The sequence below is a fragment of the Loxodonta africana genome, chromosome 13 (genome assembly GCF_030014295.1).
Source record: "Loxodonta africana isolate mLoxAfr1 chromosome 13, mLoxAfr1.hap2, whole genome shotgun sequence".
Taxonomy (NCBI): domain Eukaryota; kingdom Metazoa; phylum Chordata; class Mammalia; order Proboscidea; family Elephantidae; genus Loxodonta; species Loxodonta africana.
The window spans coordinates 31,724,425-31,745,709 of record NC_087354.1 but is presented as its reverse complement, the minus strand read 5'-3'; the positions used below and the strand labels follow the sequence as shown (position 1 = coordinate 31,745,709).

At 42.4% G+C, this 21,285-nt stretch overlaps 1 protein-coding gene across 5 annotated transcripts in view; it reads right to left on the bottom strand.

The window, feature by feature from the left end:
• Positions 1 to 21,057, bottom strand: part of PDE8A (phosphodiesterase 8A) — a 134,242-nt gene extending 113,185 nt beyond the window's left edge. For all 5 annotated transcript variants that reach the window (XR_010317383.1, XM_064267175.1, XM_064267177.1 and 2 more), the window contains exon 1: positions 20,842 to 21,057. Coding sequence is in view for 4 of the 5 variants with exons in the window: in XM_064267175.1 (XP_064123245.1) it covers positions 20,842 to 21,057 (216 nt within the window). In the remaining variant the exon portion in view is untranslated. The remainder of the gene's footprint in view (positions 1 to 20,841) is intronic.
• Between the last annotated feature and the right edge of the window lie 228 nt (positions 21,058 to 21,285).

Below are 21,285 nucleotides of genomic sequence, written 5' to 3'. Positions count from 1 at the left end.
ACGCTATTTATTGACTGCTCATAATCTGTCAGACGTCGAGCAGAGCATGTTACATTCGTAATTTGGTCTTGATAAGTACAGTGCACCCATTTTACAAACAGGGAAAAACTGGGGCAAAAGAAGTTACGTGACTTGGGAAAGGGCCAAAAGTAAGGAGCAACTGAGCTGGAATAAGGACCAGTACTTCTAGCTCCTAACCACAGCACCCAAGAAGGAAAAACCCTACAAAAAAAAAAACCCTATAAAAATCATCCAGCTAATAAAGTCTGAATGTAAATGTCCTGTCTCCAACTCTTCTTCCTACTACGTCAATCTGAGCATTGTTTTTGGCTTCATCCTGTCAAATTAGAACGGTAAATGAGAACTTGCCTTTTTCCCACATCTGGTTAAAAAAGAACTAAAGTTCAGAGAAAATCAACAGAGGATACTTAAGTTATTTTCAGAGTTATTTCCAAGAAGAGTTTAGGAGGAGGGCGAAAGGAGGACAGGCACGAATTTGACACTAAGGAAAGATAAAGGAAATAGGGACTCGAACTACCAGGACATATTTCTCAGGCTTAAAATAGACTTGACTTTAGGACTGTCATGAGAAAGGCCAGAACAAATGACATCATCACATATAAACTGTTGATTCTCAGGAACGTGACTAACGGACTCAGGACTACATTAAGGGACACCGATTAGCCAACAATGCTTCACCTCACTGAGCTGAGAAGTTCTCCTACAGGTCACACTAAGGCTCTTAAAGGCGCTGTAATCTCAAAAATGTTTCATGCAGTTTCATAGGGGCTTCACTCTCATGGCTCCTTCAAGCGCATACTTCCTCTAACTAAAAGTTGAAAAGGGCAGAGAAAAAAAGGTTGCTCCCTTTGAAGCCAAACCATCCAGTTAATTTGACCAACGAGCCTCTACCCCTACCATGTGGCAGGCACTGTGGCAGTCCCTGAGACACACGGTTGGCATAAACAGGCCCAGCCTCCACTCTCCTGGAGCTTACCAGTCAGGGGGAGAAGCAATCAAGTACTCACACTCAGACCCGATGTGAAATCATGGCTGTGGTTCAGTACGTGGTGCCAAGACAGCATATAAAACTTGTCTTTGTGTGTGCACAGGGAGAGGGAGAAACAGAGCTTACGGGGTAAAGCTTCCCTGAACAATTCACTTTTAATCCAAGGCCCACAAGATGAGTAGGAATTGAGGGAAAAAGGACTAAACACTATTTTAGAAAAAGGCAAAAGCACTTGCAAAAGCCCTGACACTGGAAGGAACATGTACATTCAGGAAAACTCTGACTCACATATAATACATACTGCTATGGATTGAATTGTGTCCCCCTAAAAAGATATACTGAAGTCCCAACCCCAAGTACCTGTGAATGTGACCTCGTCTGGAAATAGGGACTTTCAAGACATTATCAGTCAACATCAGGTGATATTGGAGTAGGGTAGGTTCTACACCGCTGGAAGAGTCAAGAAAGGAGCTTTCCTTAGAGCCTTTGGAGAAAGCATGGCCCTGAATCAAATCAGCTGGCTGCCTGGGTCCATGTACTTTGGCCACATCAGAATCATGTACTGAATCCCACCTCAGCATTGTGCCCTCAGCTTACACTGAGAGACACTCAGCACCATATCATTACAGGGAAGTTGCTGAGAGCCCTGTCCATTTAAAAAGGGCCCAGGAGAGTCTTAAACGCAAGCAAGCAGCCATCTAAGATCCATCAATTGGTCTCGACCCACATGGAGCAAATGAAAACGAAGAACACCAAAGACACAAGGTAAGTATGAGCCCAAGAGTAAGAATGGGCCACATAAATCAGAGACTACGTCAGCCTAAGACCAGAAGAATTAGAATGGTGCCCAGCTACAATCGACTGCCATGACAGAGAACACGACAGAGAACCCCTGAAGGAGCAGGAGAGCAGTGGGATGCAGACCTCAAACTCTCATAAAAAGACCAGACGTAATGGTCTGACTGAGACTAGAAGGACCCTGGAGGTCACGGTCCTCAGACCTTCTGTTAGCCCAAGACAGGAACCATTCCCAAAGCCAGCTCTTCAGACAGGGATTGGACTATAAGACAGAAAATAATACTGGTGAGGAGCTTCTTGGATCAAGCAGACACATGAGACTACGTGTGCCGCTCCTGTCTGGAGGGGAGATATGAAGGCTAAGGGGGACAAAAGCTGGCTGAATGGACACAGAAATACAGGGTGGAGAGGAGTGTGCTGTCTCACTAGGGGGAGAGCAACTAGGAGTATACAGCATAGAGCATGTAAGGTTTTGTATGACAGACTGACTTGATTTGTAAACTTTCACTTAAAGCACAGTAAAAATTAAATAAACAAATAAATAAAAAGGCCCCAGGAGATCAATTTCTTTAGGGCCCAGTTCAGAAACTATACTTCTCCTAAATCACCTGTTTGTGACCTTGACCCCCTCCCTGTCTCTGTGCTTCTACCCTACTATAAGTATTCTTTATGTTACCCCAAATCCTCTCTGAAACAAATCAAGGTGTGGCAATTCTAAGGCTGAGGCTGCCCCCCGTCCCCAACCATTCTCCATGTCTGAGAGGAATGAGTCAGGCTTGACTTTCATGGCTTGTTTGTCCCCACAGGTGTATGAGGTGTCTGTGTGCTGAGCTGATAGCTTAGACTGTGCACATTAGCTTCTTGAGCAGCAATTTCTAAGTAGTTACCAGGTTATTTCCAATTGCTTTATTGAATATCACATAAATCTCTCAAAAAAAATTCAAGAACATTTGGTTAAGTTTTCAAGATGGAAGTATTATAAAATCAGCAGATTTGACAAACTGTTCAAATTCCAAAAGGATGTAGCATATTCCAACTCAAAAAATTAAAAAATCCTATACTAATATAGAGATGACACCCAGCTATAAACCAAATGCATTCTGCAATGTGTATATTTACTCTGTAAACTTTCTTGATGATAATTAACGTAACAAATTTATAAAACAAAATATGGGAATGAAAATCATATGAACTATGTTCCATTCATTTCTGTGGAAGACAAATAAAATGTCATAATTTATTCTTCAAAGGAACTATATATCATCTCAGCTGTAATTCAAAGGAATTAGTAAGTCAAACCAGGATAACGTCAATTCAGGCCCTGCTTACGTCTTCGAGAATTTGAAAAAACAACACAGAAATGGCAGAGATGAAAGGAAGTAGACCTCAAAGATCCTGCTCCCCTCATTTATCAGTCAGGATACTTCTGGTTGCAAGTAAAGAAAATTAAACTCAAATTATTATGCAATAGAGTGGATTTGCTCCCTCATGTTACTACTACAAAGGCCAGAGTGAGATCTTACAAGCATCAGGGGAGGTTCAGTAGGACTCCAGCTCTGTGACTCTCCAATTCTCTGAGCTCTGTTCTCATCCATGAGTTGGCTTTGTCCTCACTGGGTGCCAGCAGTCATAAAGTTACATGCTTTCATGGGTCAGGTGGGTCGCCTCCCAACCCCCCCCCCAAAACATTCCACAGTCTGATTGGGACAGTTCATACACGTCTTCCCCTGAATAGCTAACTGGGACCAGAGGAATTCTATATCCTGCCTAGCTGGGTTATATGTCTCTTACCGAACCAATAACTGGGCAAGAAGAATGTTGGGACCCATTCCTGGATCTGGGAGTGGGCTCAATCTCACCCAAATTACACAACTACTATGCTATGGGAGAGGTGAAAGGGGTAGGATAACACATGTCTACCAAACAGGTGTGGCAGTGACTGGCTAGCTGTTCAAATCCAGTTCCTCTTCCTTCTGGGCTTACAGCTAGACCATATTTCCCAGTCTTCAGTGAAGTTAGGTGCGACCATATGGATGATGAAATGTGATCAAACTGCCAGGGACCACGTCCAGGTCTGGCCCTTTAAATCCTCTCACCAGCGACCCTCCATGATCCTTCCCCTTCTACTAGCTTGATGCAGATAAGCATGGTGACCCTGGGTATGTTGAAGATGGCAGAGCCACAGGTGAAGCAGCCTTGGTCCCTGAATCCCCACTTAGGGAAGGGCTCCTCTCTGACAGGGAGCACCTATTTTAAATTGTACACAACTGAGAAAATTCTACCAAGGTTTAGCCTGTTGTTATTCTGGAGTTTGTTACACAGTCAGCTCACCCTAACAAGTGATGAAATTAAGGTCTACAAGGTTGGGAGACTTGCCCAAAATATGTTAACTGGCGAAACAGAAACGTAGTGACACAGGATCCAATGATCTTGCACTAGAATGCAAAAACAGAATGGAGAACAGTAATAACTATGAAAACACTGGGAAAAAAAGAGAAGTAATGAGCAATACAGAGTAAGTATCTTTTAAGCAAACTACATAAAATAAGGGGGAAGGTCAAGTGGGAAGCCCTTCTGTCAAGCCTTGCTGAAATGTTCCCACAAGTATCATCTGTTCTTCTCTTAGCAAAGAGAGTAAGTGGAAAGTTTCTTTTATAATTTAGAGTACAAACTACCTGTCCGTATTAGGAAGAATAGCTCTCATTACAAATGAAAGTACATTAATACAATTCTTAAGTTGAAAAGCATTTGGGGGCCTGGGCTAAACTCCAGTGCTGAGGCAGCTTATTGCCCTGTCTGACCAACACCACCCCTTCCTCTGAGAGCTGTTCCTCCACACTCCAACCATCGGTTCTGTGAAGGTTGCTGCCCCTCACAGAATCCACAAATTGGCCACTAGGGTGGGCAGGTGTTCTAGGCTAGGTCCATCTCTGGTTGTTCCCTGGGATTTTTCAAATTGGCAAGAGGCTCAGTCCCTCTCTATTGATGAAGCTATAAAATGTGAGGCCAGGAGCTGTTGGTGTGCATTGTTTCCTGTCAAGCAGAAAAAAACAGCTCAAAAAAATGAAAATGACACCAAGCAAGGAGAAGAGATGAAGAAAGAATCCTGGCTTATCTGAGAAAGAGTCCTGGCTTATTTGTCCCAGAGGCCAACATGTCCTGCCTTTCCCATGATATGGTTATGTAAGCCAGGATATATCCCAAATCAAATCCATTGCTGTTGAGTTGAATTCCAACTCATAGCAACCCTGTAGGACAGAGCAGAACTGCCCCGTAGGGTTTCCAAGGTTATAAATCTTTGGGGAAGCGGACTGCCATATCTTTCTCCCACGGAGCACCTGGTGAATTTGAACCGTCGACGTTTTGGTTAGTAGCCGAGCGTTTTAGTACTGTGCCACCAGGGCTCCTGTGGCCAACAAATCCCACTTTCGGCCTCAGCTAGTTTAGAATGGTTTGATATCACTTGTAATCAAAAGAATCTTGACCAATATCATCAGGACAGTTATCTCAAAAAACCATTTCTGACATCAACCAGTTTTCTTATGTTCTGGCTTTTTCTCAAAAAAGTAAAATGAAAAATACAGAAAAATAATAATTAAGAACATGGACTCAGGAACCATACTACCTGGGTTTGAATGTAAGTGCTGCCACTTACTAGCTATGAAACCTTGGGCAAATTACCCTCTCACTAGCTACTTTCTTAACTTTAAAATGTGAAATAATAACTAAACTCAGTGGGATTAAATTATTTAATACATGTAAAGTACTTGGAACAGTACCTGGTATGTAGTAAAAATTCAATCAATAAATGAGTTTTATTATTAGGTTAACGTTAGCTATTTCCAGGCTAGTGACCCATGTTTTAGTAAGTTAAGTTATAACAAGCTGATCATAGAAAAGCGTGTCAGTCCCATACATTCATAACCCAACACTCAAGTGCTCCATCAAATCCAGAGCATCTTTGCCAACTGAGAGGGTAGCTTCTTCAGTGCCCATTAAGGGGAGGCCATTTCAGCAGCCTCAGATCCTCCATGAGGTTAGCAAGCACACTCCTCTGGTCCCTGGGATATCTGTTCTTTGCTGATTCCATCTGCCTGGGTCCTTGGGGCCATAGTGAGACAGCCAGGAGGGCAAACATTACTTCCAGCAGTACACAGGGACCACTCCAGCCCCTGAGCATGCATGACCCTGACAGTTTGAACCCCTCATCCTGTCTTGGTCTTGTTTTTTTTTTTTTTTTCCCCTTGGGTGTGTGCAATGGTATACCACAAACACAAAAATCTGAGGGCATTTGTTCCAGACATAAAATACTTCCTCCAACAGTTACCCACTTCCTTCTTAGAGCTCTACCTTCAATAAGGTTCTTTTGTTAATTCTGCTGATTAAAAGAAAAAAAAAAAAATTTTTTTTTTTTTTTTCCTGCTGATTAAGTTGGGGAGAAATTCTTAGCAGAGCACTGACAGGAGCAAAGGTCTATGTTAGCACCGTTGAGAAACTGCTGACTCCAAATGGACCTGGTGGTGAGAAGCCAGGGCCCAGTGTGCAGGCCATGCTCGGTGGTCTTCTCAGAGCCTGGGTTTGGGACAGGCACACTACTCGGATTAGCTAGTGCCTGCACAGTAGGAGAACAAGTTCAATTCATATTAGCCCTGACTAGAGACCACCTCAAGCCAGCCTTCATTATTTTACTCCAGTAGGAACTGAGCACACCAGCAACTACATCATAGCAGAGCTAGCCTTACAAACAACTGAACCTAAAGCAAAACCACGTAATTACCCAAGAGATTCACCATGTGATCTGAAGCTGCTCTACATTTTGGAAAGATTCTTGGCCTCTCAAGACAAACACAGCTTTTGGCACTGAAAACTATTTTTTGGTTTACAGGCCAGAAGACCAGTGCACTCCTGTTTACTTTTCCATTATCAGTACATTCAGAAGCACTGAAAGGGTTATAACAGAGCTTCCTTTGCTACTGACCCACTGGTGAGAAAACACAATTCTGGTTAATAATAAGCAAAGAGAAGCATCAAAAATCTGTTACTTCTATGGTGCATATTGGTTGGAAAGAATCTTCTCACATTTCTCATATCCCCATTTTACACACTAGGAACTGAGGCTCACAAAAGAGTTAGTGATTCATCCAAGCTCATAGTTAAATAAGTACCAAAGCCAAGGCCAAGTCTTCTGAGTCTGATTCCCCAGCCCTGTTGACGGTAACGCAGCGATGACTGCATCATTGTTCAGATTTCTGAATAGGCATGGCAGAATCAGAGGAGGAAGAAAAAGCTTAAAATCAGATTCTACTCCTAAGAATAAATCCTAAGAAAATGATTGTGAATATGCACAAAGATTTATGGTAAGATGTACACAACAGCCGACCTTTTGGTTTGCAGCTGTAACTCTTAACCACTGTGTTACCAGGGCTCCATCCATGTATGGGTTCCTAAACGATGTTATTTAGCTATTAAACTTTAAATAAAAAGCATCAGAATTTATACATTCTTCTATAACTTACTTCTTTCTCTCAACATTAAGTTTTTGAGATTAGCCTATGTTAACACATGTAGCTATAGTTCGATTCATTTTCATAGCTGTATAGCATTCCTTTGTTTGAGTGTATCACTTGTTTATCTGTTGTTATTGATAGACATTTAGGTTGTATCTAAAATTTTGCTATTAAAAGCAATAGTGCTATAAACATTCTTATACATGTTTCTGGGTGCTCATGTATTTGAGAGTTTATAGGAGTGTAATCACTAGGTCATAGGGTCACATGTTCAATTCTACATGGTAATGTCAATGGTTTTCCAAAGAGGTTGAACCAACTGACACTTTTACCTGCAGTGTCGAGGAGTTCCTCAAAACACTGCCAGGCTTTTAAATGTTTGCCAATTTTGTGGGTGCTGCTGTAACAGAAATACCACAAATGGATGGCTTTAACCAAGAGAAATTTGTTCTCACAGTCTAGGATGCCAGAAGTCCAAATTCAGGGCACCAGCTCCAGGGGAAGGTTTTCTCTGTTAGCTTGAAGGGAAGGTCCTTGTTATCAATCTTCCCTTAGGTCTAGGAGTTTCTCAGTGCAGGGACCCTGGGACCAAATGATGCGCTCTTCTCCTGGCTCTTCTTTCTTGCTGGTATGAGGTTCCTGTCCTCTCTGCCTGAGTCTTTTATATCTCAAAAGAAATTGACTCAAAATACAATGTATTCCTGTAGATCGTGTACTGTCTCATTAACATAATGCCTCTAATCTCTCCTCACTAACATCACAGAGGTTAGAATTTACAACACATCAGATCAGAAACTGGAGGACAACCACACAATACTGGTGCTCATAGCTTAGCCAAGTTAACACATATTTTGATGGGGACACAATTCAATCCATAATAGCGGGTATAAAGTGTTCTTTCATCGTGGTTTTTAGTTGTATTTTCCCAATGAGGTCGAATATTTTTTCATACATTTATTAGCCATTTGGGTTTCTCTTTAGTGACATGCCTAAGTCTTCTGCCCATTTTTCAACTGGACTGTCTTATTAACTTATAAGAGTTCTATACATATTCTAGATACTGATCCTTTACTGGTACGTCTTGCAAATTTCTTCTTCCAGTCTGTGGCTTTCTTTTCACTTTTTTTTTCAATCGTGCTTTAAGTGAAAGTTTACAAATCAAGTCAGTCTCTCATACAAAAACTCATATACACCTTGCTATGTACTTCTAGTTGCCCTCCCCCTAATGAGACTGCACACTCCTCCTCTCCACCCTGTATTCCCCATGTCCTTCTGCCAGTTCCTGTCCCCCTCTGCCTTTTCATCTCACCTCCAGACAGGAGCTGCCCACATAGTTTCATGTGTCTACTTGAGCCAAGAAACTCACTCCTCACCAGTATCATTTTCTTTTAGTCCAGTCTAATCCCCATCTTAAGTGTTGGCTTTGGGAATGGTTCCAGTCTTGGGCTAGCAAAAGGTCCAGGGACCATGACCTCCAGGGTCCTTCAGTCTCAGTCAGAGCATTAAGTCTGGTCTTTTTACATGAATTTGAGGTCTGCATCCAACTGTTCTCCTGCTCCATCAGGGATTCTCTGTTGTGTTCCCTGTCAGGGCAGTCATTGGTTCTTCTGGTCTAAGGCTGATGTAGTCTCTGGTTTATGTGGCCTTTTCTGTCTCTGGGCTCATAATTACCTTGTGTCATTCTCCTTTGCTCCATGTGGGTTGAGACCAATTGATGCACCTTAGATGGCCACTTGCTAGTGTTTAAGACTCCAGACGCCACTCACCAAAGTAGGATGCAGAACGTTTTCTTAAAATATTTTGTCATGCCAATTGACCTAGATGTCCCCTGAAACCATGGTCCCCAGACCCCTGTCCCTGCTACTGTGGCCTTCGAAGTGTTCAGCTGTATTCAGGAAACTGCTTTTGGTTTTGTCCAGTTGTGCTCAACTCTTCTGTACTGTGTGTTGTCTTTCTCTTTACCTAAAATAGTTCTTGTCTACTATCTACTTAGTAAATACCCCTCTCCCTCCCTCCTCACCTTCGTAACCATCAAAGAATATTTTCTTCTGTGTTTAAGCTATTTCTTGAGTTCTAATAATAGTGGTCTCATACAATATTTGTCCTTTTGCAAATGACTAATTTCATTCAGCATAATGCCTTCCAGATTCCTCCATGTTGTGTTTCACGGATTCATCGTTGTTCTTTATCATTGCGTAGTATTCCATTGTGTGGATATACCATAATTTATTTATTCATTCGTCCATTAATGGGCACCTTGATTGCTTCCATCTTTTTGCTGGATCGTATGGGACTTCTATTTCTAGCTTTTAAGGAAGCGCCAAATTGATTTCCAAAGTAGTTGCATCATTTTACATTCCAACCAGCAGTGTATAAGTGTTCTAGCCTCTCCACAACCTCTCCAACATTTATTATTTTGTGTTTTTTGGATTAATACCAGCCTTGTTGGAGTGAGATGGAATCTCATTGTAGTTGTAATTTGCATTTCCCTAATGGCTAATGATTGTGAGCATCTCCTCATGTATCTGTTAGCTGCCTGAATGTCTTCTTCAGTGAAGTGCCTGTTCATATCCTTTGCCTATTTTTTAAATGGGTTTTTTGTCTTTTTGTTGTTGTTTTTACAGTATCGTGTAGATTTTAGAGATCAGATGCTGATCAGAACTGTCGTAGCCAAAAATTTTTTCCCAGTCTGTAGGTAATCTTTTTACTCTTTTGGTGAAGTCTTTGGATGAGCATAGGTGTTTGATTTTTAGGAGCTCCCAGTTATCTAGTTTCTCTTCTGGTGTTTGTGCATTGTTAGTAATGTTTTGTATACTGTTTATGCCATGTATTAGGGCTCCTGGCATTGTCCCTGTATCTTCCATGATCTTTATTGTTTTAGATTTTATATTTAGGTCTTTGATCCATTTTAAGTTAGTTTTTGTGCATGGTGTGAGGTATGGGTCTTGTTTTATTTTTTTGCAGATATATATCCAGTTATTTTTTCACTCTTTTAATGAGGAGTTCTTTATTTTAATGTAGTTGAATTTCTCAACCTTTTTCCTTTATGGTAAGTGTTTGTGTGGCCTGTCTAATAAATCCTTTCCTACCCAGAGGTCATGAAGATATTTCTGATCTCTTTTAATTAAAAAAAATATATATTAAAATAAGAACTCCACAAAGGAAGTTATATAAATTATCAGTAAGTACATGAAAAAAGTATTCCAAATCATTAGTCATCAAGGAAATTCAAAACCACAATCAGATACCATTACACACTCACCAGAATGGCTAAAATTAAGACAGATAAAAGCAAATAGTAGCAAGGTAGTGGAGCAACCAGAACTTTTATTATACACTGTTGGCAGGTATATAAAATTATACAACAATTTTGGAAAAAAGTCAATCAGTTTCTTATAAGGTAAATATACATCTATCTTATGACTCAGCAATTCCACTCCTTGGTATTTACCCAAGTGAAATGAAAGCATATGCCTACAAAACAACTTCTGTTCCTGTCTTAGTCATCTAGTGCTGCTATAACAGAAATACCACAAGTGGATGGCTTTAACAAAGAGAAGTTCATTCTCTCACAGTCCAGTAGGCTAGAAGTTCAAATTCAGGGTGCCAGCTTCTCTCTCTGTCGGCTCTGAAGGAAGATCCTTGTGATGAATCAGTCTTCCCTTGGTCTGGGAGCATCTCAGCTCAGGAAGCTCAGGTCCAAAGGATGTGCTCTGCTCCCAGTGCTGCTTTCTTGGAGTATGAGGTTCCCATGTCTATCTGTTCGCTTGTCTCTTTTACATCTCAGAAGAGACTGGCTTAAGACAGTACCTAATCTTGTAGACCTCATCAGTATAACTGCCGCTAATCCATCTTATTACACCATAGTGACAGGGTTTACCACATATAGAGAAATCACATCAGAAGGTAAAATGGTAGTACAATCATACAAGGGAATCATGACCTAGCCAAGCTGACAGATATTTTTGGGAGACACAATTCAATCCATGACAATTCCTAACAGCTTTATTCATAACAGCCAAAAATTAGAAAACAGACCTAGTGTCCACCAAGAGAAGAATAAGCAAATTATTATATATTCATATAAGAGAATACTACTTAGCAAGAAAAAAGAACTACTGATACATTCAACATACATGAAACTCAAAAACATCATATACAGTAAAAGAAGCCTTACACAAAGAATACATACTTTAAGATTTCACTTATGTGAAGTTCCAGAATAGGCAAAAATAATTTATAATGGGAAAATGTCAGGCTAGTGGTTGCCTCTGGGTGCATGGGGGTAAGAACGGGGAAGGAGCACAAGAGGACTTTCTGGTGTGATGGTAATATTTTATGTCTTAATAGAAGTTTATGTTACAAAGGTGTATATATTTGTCAGAATTCACGAATGGTATACTTAAAATATGTATTTTACTCTATGTAAATTTTACTAAAAAAAAAGGAAACATTTTGAACTCTAGTACATTGGATACATACTGAAGTGTTTATGGATTAAGTACCTGTAAAATTTACTTTGAAATGCATCCAAAAATAATATTGACCGATGAATGGAAACTGAGATGGATAGATGTGATAAAGCAAATATACCAAACCAGCTACCATCAAGAAATAGGAAAATGTTAATTGCAGGATCTAACTGGTAGGTTTAGGGTTGTATAATCCTTTAACTTTGCTATATACTGGCAATTTTTCACAATATTTTGGAAAAAAGACAAAAATACATAAGAATGAAGAGATTTATTTTAAAAAAATAAACAGAAATATTTGAACAAAATCTGCCTTTGAAAAAGGTGGTTGCGATGCAGTGAACTATTGTTATACAGCCCTTTTAGCCATGGTCCTATAAACTCTAACAAAATGATTGGGTGAGACTATGCAAATAAGGTCCTTGTGGCCCACCAGTGGTTAAAAGCTTGGCTGCTAACAAAAAGGACAGCAGTTTGAACCCACCAGCCACTCCTTGGAAACCCTATGGGGCAGCTCTACTCTGTCCTATAGGGTCATTACACATCAGAATTGACTCCATGGTGATGGGTTTGTTCGTTTTTGGTGACCCACCTAGGCGATCAGCCTGCTAATGCAAATAAGGTACATGGAACACTTGTGGGGGTGGGACTATGCAAATAAGGTACATGAAACTCTTGTAGGGGACTGGTCAGTTTTGCCATCCCACTAGGCTTAAAGGGGGCCAATCCCAGAGGTTGAAGGGGAACCTCAGTACCATGAAGAAGAAGAGTCAGGAGCAGAGTGTGTTTTTTAGACCCGGGCCCATGTGCTGAGAACCTCTTAGACCCAGGAGATGGAGAAAGAGCTAAAACACTGAAGACAGCATGAGATAGCAGTGGCAAGAGACCAGCAGGCTAGGCTCACCAACCCATGGGGCAAGAGCGGTCCGGGCAAGAGGTTTCCTGGTGGAGTGGGAATGACTCTGAGCACTTAATTGGCAGAGCTAAAGATCTTTGTAACACTTGCCCAAGCAGGGCAGAAGCCAGGCCAAGAGCCGAGGGCCAACAACCAAGAGAGGCCTACCTGCAGGCACAGCCGAAAAGAAGCTATCCTGGTTGAAGAACTATATCCTGAGTCATTCCTGTTACTTCCAAGTTGGTCTTGATCTTGAATTGAAATCTGTTACTTCCCTAATAAACCCATAATCATGAGTATGGTCTGTGAATTCTGTGCAGCCATTCCAAAGAAATATCTAACCCAACACAAGTACAGACCGCTGTGGGAGGGACGGCTGGTGTGAGAATTGGTAAAAAAGTTAGACAGTGGATGTAAATCTGACCTCCACCTCACAGAAATCATCAGCTTTGAGCTGATGCTGATGCTGATTCTCCTCTTTTCCTGAATCTCTCTCTCCCGGAAGTTAGAGGTCTGACGTGCCATCGTTTGTGCAGTGGTTAAAAGAAAATGATCAAACCTTACATGTTTGTAGTGCCTTGGAGCTTTCAAAACACTTTCATACAGATTATTTTAAGTGATTCGCACCAAAACCCAAGTATTCTAGCCCCATTTAATGCTTGAGAAAACTTAGGCTCAGAACTTGCCAAATAACAAGCACAGTCAGTACCTGATGGAGCCAGACCTAGAACCCATGGCTTCTGGTTCCTCCTTCTCCTCTATTCTTTGAACCACACCTCACTGGAACTCCAGACATTGGAATGCCAAACACTGGAAAACAACATGGAAACTGCTGATGCGCCACCAACCCTTTCAGTTGTCCCGTGAGCAGTGAGAAGAGCTGAAGTGGCTGCTGAACTCACAAAATATTGAGAGGGACACACACGCAGACAGTAAAAGAATGAATCCAACAGACTGAAGGTATATTTCTAACTCATACATAAAAAAGCACCACCACGCTCCACCAAGTTCTTTGTGGCCATCTTCAAAGTTCGGGAAATTTGTGACATCCTTCCTGTCAGTGTCAGTAATAGACAAACTGCATATGGTGGCTGTAGCTAAGGAACTGCAATACAAAACTTGTCAAAACAGCTCTCTGACATGATACTCCACTCTTTTTACCAAACACAGCAGAACACAAGAAGGGGACCCAGGAACATTATTCAACCCTAACATAGCCAAAATTAGAGGCAAAAGCTTTACTAATCACCCCACAGATTAATCACTGCCTTCAGGATGTTTTGGCTTTCTGTTTAAACACATACAACACACCCCAACAATTTTTGTTAAATTTAAACAAACCGAGATAGACCACAGAACATGAATAAAATCCCTTTAAGCCTTAGAGACTAATGTGTTTATCCAAATATTTACTGAGTTTGCCAAGCACTTTGGGAAGTGTAATAAAACTAGGATATAGTCCTTGCCCTCAAGCAGTTTATAATCCAGCAGGAGGCTCAAGACAGAAAGCTTAGACCCACAAGGGCTACAGGGAAAGTTCTGAAAAACAGAACAAAGAGAGCACAAGTCAGCTCAAGTAAGGTGTCAGCTGGGCCTTGAAGAATTGTGGGAGGATATGTACATGCAGAACTGGAGGGGTGGGCACCCCAGGTAAAGGGCAACGGAACTGGTTCCTGGGTAGCTCCTGTGTAAGGCTGCCTGTAGACTGAGCAGGAGGTAGGGGAGGGAGAAAGAACTCCTGAGGGATGCCCTGCCAACTCATTTCGGAGAGTGGAGGACAGATTAGAGGCCGTCACAGGATACATGACTTCTGGAGCTAACTAGGACAGGCCGAAGATGGCTGTGACTTCCATAAATGGGAATCTAAAGTTGAGCTGCAACCAACTTTAGAAGTCTAGACTTAACAAAATCTTGATTACACAGATTCAGAATGCCTACTTAAAATCCAAGCGACCTGCCTCATGTGGCTAATAGAAGGCTGGAGAATGAGGGCAGTAACAAATATGAAGGGATTAACAAAGCACAGACTCTCAGCAACTCAGGGGAAAAGAGCCAGAACAACGGGTTTGAATCCCAGCTTAACTTCATGACCTTGGGCCCATTTCTAACCTTTGCTGCCTTATCTGTAAATGGAAAATTATACCAGCCACTTTACAGGGTAAAAGAGGATTAAATGAGATGACATTTCCAAGCGTGTCTAGCACTGTCCCTGCTACACAGGAGGCTTCCAAGAAATGGTGGGTATTAATAGAAATAGTCTGCACTCAAACCTCAGAGTCCATCACCTCCTACCTGCCTCACTACAGTAAGACTCCAGACTGAAGTTGGCAACCTTGGATGAGACATGGGGCTTACTCATATCCTAAGTAACTTCTTGCTGTTTTTTTTTTTTGTTGTTGTGTTTTTTTTTTTTTTTTAACTTTTTAAAACATTCTGTCCTCTAAAGCATTTTAGGTTGTTCTGAGATGTCTGCCTCGCCTCGTGGTTTCACATCATGAACATGCCCCTATTTAAGGGAAGACCTGACCCACATGTGCAAACCATCCATGGGAAGACCAACCTCACACGCCGCTTCACAAGGAAGGTCTGCGCCAGACAGGACCACAGGCCCCATCACAACACTCACTTCAGCTAGAAGTCAAGGCCAGCCTGGGACAGGCCTGAACCAGTAGGGTTGTGACATTCATAACATGTACCTTAAAGACTACACTTAAAAAGTTACGGCCGTGATATTCATCACTGAAAAACGTATGATACAAAGTATTTTATGTCTATAATAGGAATTCAAGGAAAAATAAAAGAAATATCTTTATAGCTATGCCTGGCAAGACTACAGGAGTCTTGGTTGTGCAGTGGTTGAAGCGCTCCGCTGCCAACCAAAAGGTCAGCGGTTTGAACCCAGCAGCCACTCCGTGGGAGAAGGATGTGGCAGTCTGCTTCCCCAAAGACTTACAGCCTTGGAAACCCTATGGGACAGTTCTACTCTGTCCTATTGGGGTCGCTGTGAGTTGGAACCAACTTAATGGCAGTGGATTTTTTGGGGGTTGGCAACATGATAAGATTCCATATTGAATGGCATAAAAACACAATGAGAATTCATGACGTCTGAGCTCCAGAAATAAAGTCATAGTCGCTTATTACAGGAGCAGAAAGTCTGGTCTCATTTTCTCAACTACACTTTCAAAGGGAAACTTCCAGTAATTCCATATAATCTACCAAGGGCCAATGACCCCTAGTGGGAAAAAAAATCAGTAGGAGGGTCACATACAAAGAGAATTTCGCTTTAATTTAGGGAAATATAAAAATTCAATTACTCCACCTTGTAAATTAAGAACAGGGAACAAATTCTATTCCATAGCTAAGAAACACTGAGAAACCACTAAACTTTGGTTCACTAAGATAGCTAGTTTGACCAGTTTTGTGGAGGAAGAGTGAGCTGGCAGGAAAAAGTAAAAAGGAAGAGGAAAGGGAATGTGGTGAAAAATAGAACTGGATGAGGAAGAAAGAATAAGAAAAGCAAAAAGGAAGAGAGACAGACAAAATGGAGAGCCAGGCTGAGAGGATTCTGAGCGCTGAGTGCCGAAAGCAGTAACACTTGGTTAGAGGTTAATGTGTGGCTATGCTGTCTGTCACCTGTGTATACTGCCCACCCAGCTGCACTAATCCTTGAATCTTTATAGGGAAATCCACTCTGCTCACCAGGGTGGAAATAACTTATCCTTTGGGTACAAATGTTCTGAAGGAGCAATAACCAGAGAGTACCACAAAACCAAATCCAAATTCTATAGCTTCCACTCTAGTTAAAACTGGTTTCTAGTTCTCCTTTATATGGGATAAATGAATTTTCCATTTCTATAGCATGGTTCGGAAACCCTGGTGGTGTAGTGGTTAAGTGCTATGGCTGCTAACCAAGAGGTCGGCAGTTTGAATCCACCATGCGCTCCTTGGAAACTCTATGTGGCAGATCTACCCTGTCCTATAGGGTCACTATGAGTCGGAATCAACTCGATGGCAGTGGGTTTGGTTTTCAGTTTTTATAGTCAACAAACTTTTATGGAAGGCATACTTGTGTGAGAAGCCTGAGGGATATTAAAAAAAAAAACCATTCCGACTCATAGCGACCCTATAGCACAGAGGAGAACTGTCCCGTTGGGTTTCCAAGGAGCAGCTGATGGATTCAAACTGCTGACGTTTTGGTTAGCAGCCTACCTCTTAACTACTGTGCCACCAGGGCTCCCTATGGGGTATAAAAAAAATAGCAGTGAACAAAACCATCGTGACTGCCACCCTCAGAGGTGATAGTGAGACATGAGGGGGTGAGGGTAGTATCAATCATCCGCAGTTAGATGAGTGGCTGAAAAACAGGAGGGAGGGTAAGCGTAGTGTCTCCTCTGATACTCCTTCCCCCACACTCAAATCTTTCAAGGACAGCTCCAGTCCTAGCTAAGGAAAGGGAAAATGGAGTAAACCCAAAGACTAACAAGGGAATACTGAAATGTTGCAGTTAAAGCTCATACTGATTAAAAACAAAACCAAACTGTAAGTGTTCAAACTGAACACAGCATTCATTAGCTGTAACCAAGTGGTCCATAACTCCTGAAATGAATAAACAGCCAGAATATTTTTAGTAATACTTATGTAAGTTCATAAAGACAAACCACCCTAATGTATTACAAGATCTTAAGGTACCTTTGGAATCATTAAGAAGCAAATTACATTTACCGAGTTTTATTGTTCAGTATATTTCTTGTACTCAGAATACTGGCATCTCACATAAAGGATCATTTCTTAACACGTGGCCTGCCTAAAATATACCTCAATAAAACTGCTCCATAATCAAACAAATTTAGGAACTGCTGCACACACTGAACACCACTTGGAAATTCAGAGTATTTTAGGAAATTAAGTTCTCTGACAAGTCCTGTTTAAAGAAACCTGTTAAATTTAAGTTTAAACCAGCATTTTCCAAGGTTATTTGACCAGGGAATTCTTTTTCCTTTAATACTTATTAACAATCCATAATTGGCTTCATGGAACACACTGTGAGAAGAGCTGTAGGGTAGGGCATACACTGTTTAATGATCTGAAATGCAATTAATTATCGACCTCTCAACTATTCTCGATGACCTGATGTTTACTACAGTACAAACACTTCCACCAATGGATTTTTTATTGAAATTTCTTGTTGAAATTCATTCAAGGGTATGCTGACTTACTACAGTTTTAAGAAATACTTTTTACAAACTAAAACTGGATCTTCAAATATTAATATAAAGAAACTCTTAATTATATAATTTGATCTTGTTAAATTGCTACAAGTTTCTCATTTTCTTCCCTCATCATATATTTTTAAATTTCCAGAGTATATTTAATATTTTAAATTACACTTAAAATTATCAAATTGAACTCAAAGAAAAATGTCATTCATCTCTGACACACATGGGGTCACCATGAGTCGGAACTGCCTTGAAGGCAACTGACAAGAACATTACTTGATGGGCCTAATTGCAAATACCTGTAACTGAGATGCGGTCTCAACATGTATAGTTAGTGAATAAAAAACACGGTACTATTATATCTGTGGCTGTGCTGTTACTTATTTACAATCTGACTTCTCTGGAAATACCAGTATGTATTTTAAAGCCTATACTGGAGGTTTTATGGAACCAAATCGCAATGGCTGAAAAAGCTTCATCGTTCACAGTTATCAAAAATAAATTCAACATTTATTTAGCACCTACTCATTTTTTTTTTTTTATACGGTCGCTATGAGTTGGAATCGACTCGAGGGCAATGGGTTTGGTTTTTACAGTGGTTAGAAAAACCCTGGTGGCATAGTGGTCAAGCTCTACCGCTGCAAACCAACAGGTCGGCATTTGAATCCACCAGGCGCTACTTGGAAACCGTATGGAGCCAGTCTACACTGTCCTATATGATCGCTATGAGTCCGAGCTGACTCCACGGCAACAGGTTTGTTTTGTTTTATTCTGTTTTTACAGTAGTTAAGTGCTACAGCTGCTAACCAAAAGGTCGACAGTTCGATTCCACCAGGCCCTCCTTGGAAACTATGGGACAGTTCTACTCTGTCCTATAGGGTTGCTATGAGTCTGAATACCCTAGACAGCAACAGGTTTGTTTTTTGTTTTTTTTTTAATATGCATGCCGACTCAAAGTGACCCTAGTGACCCTACAGGACTATGAATTAGAATCGACTCCAGGACAATGTGTTTAGTTTTCTGGGAGGGTAGTTTTATAGGCATGCCAAGGCGCCCTGGCCGTGCAGTGATTAAGCTCTGGGCTGCTAACAGAATGGTAGGTGGTTCAAACCCACAGGCTGCCCTGTGGGAGAAAGATGTGGCAGTCTGCTTCTGTGAGGATTACAGCCTTGGAAACCCTGTGGGGCAGTTCTACTCTGCCCTACAGGGTCGCTATGAGTCAGAATCGACTTGACGGCAGTGGGTTTGGTTTTTTGGTTTTATATGCATGCCATTGGATTAGGCACTGTAAACATGAATGTATATTTCCTGGGCCCCAACTGACGACAGTTCTGACAGTGGGACAGAATACTGGAAGTAGGGACTTCTGGAGAAACCTAATGGCACTGTGGATAACAGAAGAGCAGGTTCCTGCCCTCAAGATGCTTACTAGTCATCTTGGTGAATTTTCGGACACACACACCACTACAAAAGCTAATAGGACAGTTTTGACACATGGGCCTTTTTCTAACAGTTTTGACATACAGGGCTTCTTCTAAAAGGACTACTTTGGTGACCTAAAAGTTCAGTATTAGTTGATGCAAGATAATCAACATTAAAGGTTTGGGTCAAAAACGTGAAAGCTGTCAAAGTTTCCACTTTCATCTTCTGCACCTATGTACTGATTTTCTTTTGATGCCAGTTGGTAGGTTTAATAGATAAGCATTACACTGATATTACAAGTAATTTGGGTTAATGATTTAAAACCATCATAGACTTCTTCAAAGAATCTATAGAAGAAATCCAACTTCTGATCATCAGAACAAAGTGGAATTTTCATTTGGGGTGAATAAGGCATGGGAGAGGTGGGTAAATCACTTCAACGATGTTATGCAACGCTGAAAAAGACTTTCTACTTTCACACAGAAAAAGTACCACGAAGACGGCCAGAGATAGAAGACAGAAAGTGGACCAAACTATCCCTCAAACTTGGCAGTCCTCAGTAAACAAGAAAATCGAGGCAATTCTGCAAATGACTCTTCAAAAAGGTAAAACTACACACGAATTCCAGCTCTAAAATTTCAAATCCGAGAACTGGAAAGCCGCTGTCGTCTGCCGTCACGCACCTTTTTTCCTTTTTTAAATTTTCTTTCCTTTAGAAAACCTTAAAGATTAAGCTCAGAAACTCTGACAAAATATAACGCAACACACGTTAGAGAAGACACCCAATTTTTTTAAAAGAGGGGAGGTCACAAATTCCCCACTAAGACTGCTTAATAAAACATTAACTTTGTTCTGCTGAATGCTTCAAAAATCGCGTTGCCGATCGTATTTTCTAATTACATGTGCTCTGAATACAGTATTTATGCTAATAAAAGAGAGCCTCAAAATACATGCGCAATCAAGCAAAACGGATGCCATTCCAGATTACATTTTAATGGTCCCAAAGAAAATGGAAAACTGCAATTGCATGTGCAAAGGTGACAAGGAAAACAAAACAAGGTAGTAGGGTCTAGTGCCCCCAGCTTCATAGGGCCAGCCGCCCTTCCCTTTCTATCACAGGAGCCAAAAGAACAAAGTTCACAGTGATTGCACGTTTCAGTGGGGCGCCAGAATATCCTGGGGTTCGTCCATAACACCCGCTCTTTGGAAGGAGATTCGAGCGCCTCGGTTTACTTTCAGAGCGGGTCTCGGGGCTGGAGACGTCGGATTTGTCCCAGGAACCGACGCCGCTGCTCCGAGGGCGCCCCAATCGCAACCCTATTAATCCATGTCCGGGGACCGAGGCCAGGTCCTCTATGAACGCTGCCTAAGCCGGGTGGGCGGCCGGCGTCAAAGTCATCCAAAGCGGGGCGACAGGGCACCGCGGTCCGGGAGGGCCCCAGTGGAAAGCTGCCGCCCGCCCGGGCCGCGCTGCGCCGCGAACGACGGTCCCGGAACCCTTCGCCTGCCCGGCGCCTCTTACCTTTTTGCCGCTGCCGCCGCGTGGCTCGGGCTCCGCGAGGCCAGCGACGCGGACCCGGGTCGAGGAGACCGTCTTCGGGCCCGGCCGGCGGCGCGACCCTCTGGGCCCGCTGGGCGGCAGTGGCGGCGCCACGGGTCCGGGCGCGTCTTCGGCCTCCTTGCTGCCGTGGTGCACCGACCGGCTGTCGGAAATGTGGATGCTCGGGGTGCAGCCCATGCTGGCGGCGGCGCCGCGGACACGCTGGCGGGCGGCCGCAATCCGGTCAGCAAACGGCCCGCCCGGCGCCTCGGGGCCGCCGCGGGCGCCGTGTCATCGCCGCCTCGGCGGGCGGGCGGGCGGCGGCGAGCGCGGGTCTCGCGTCAGGAAGTACTACCGCCGCCCCTTTTATCGCCGTGCGGGCGCGGCGGCGGCGGCGGCGGCGGCGGGGAGGGGGCGCTGGGGCGG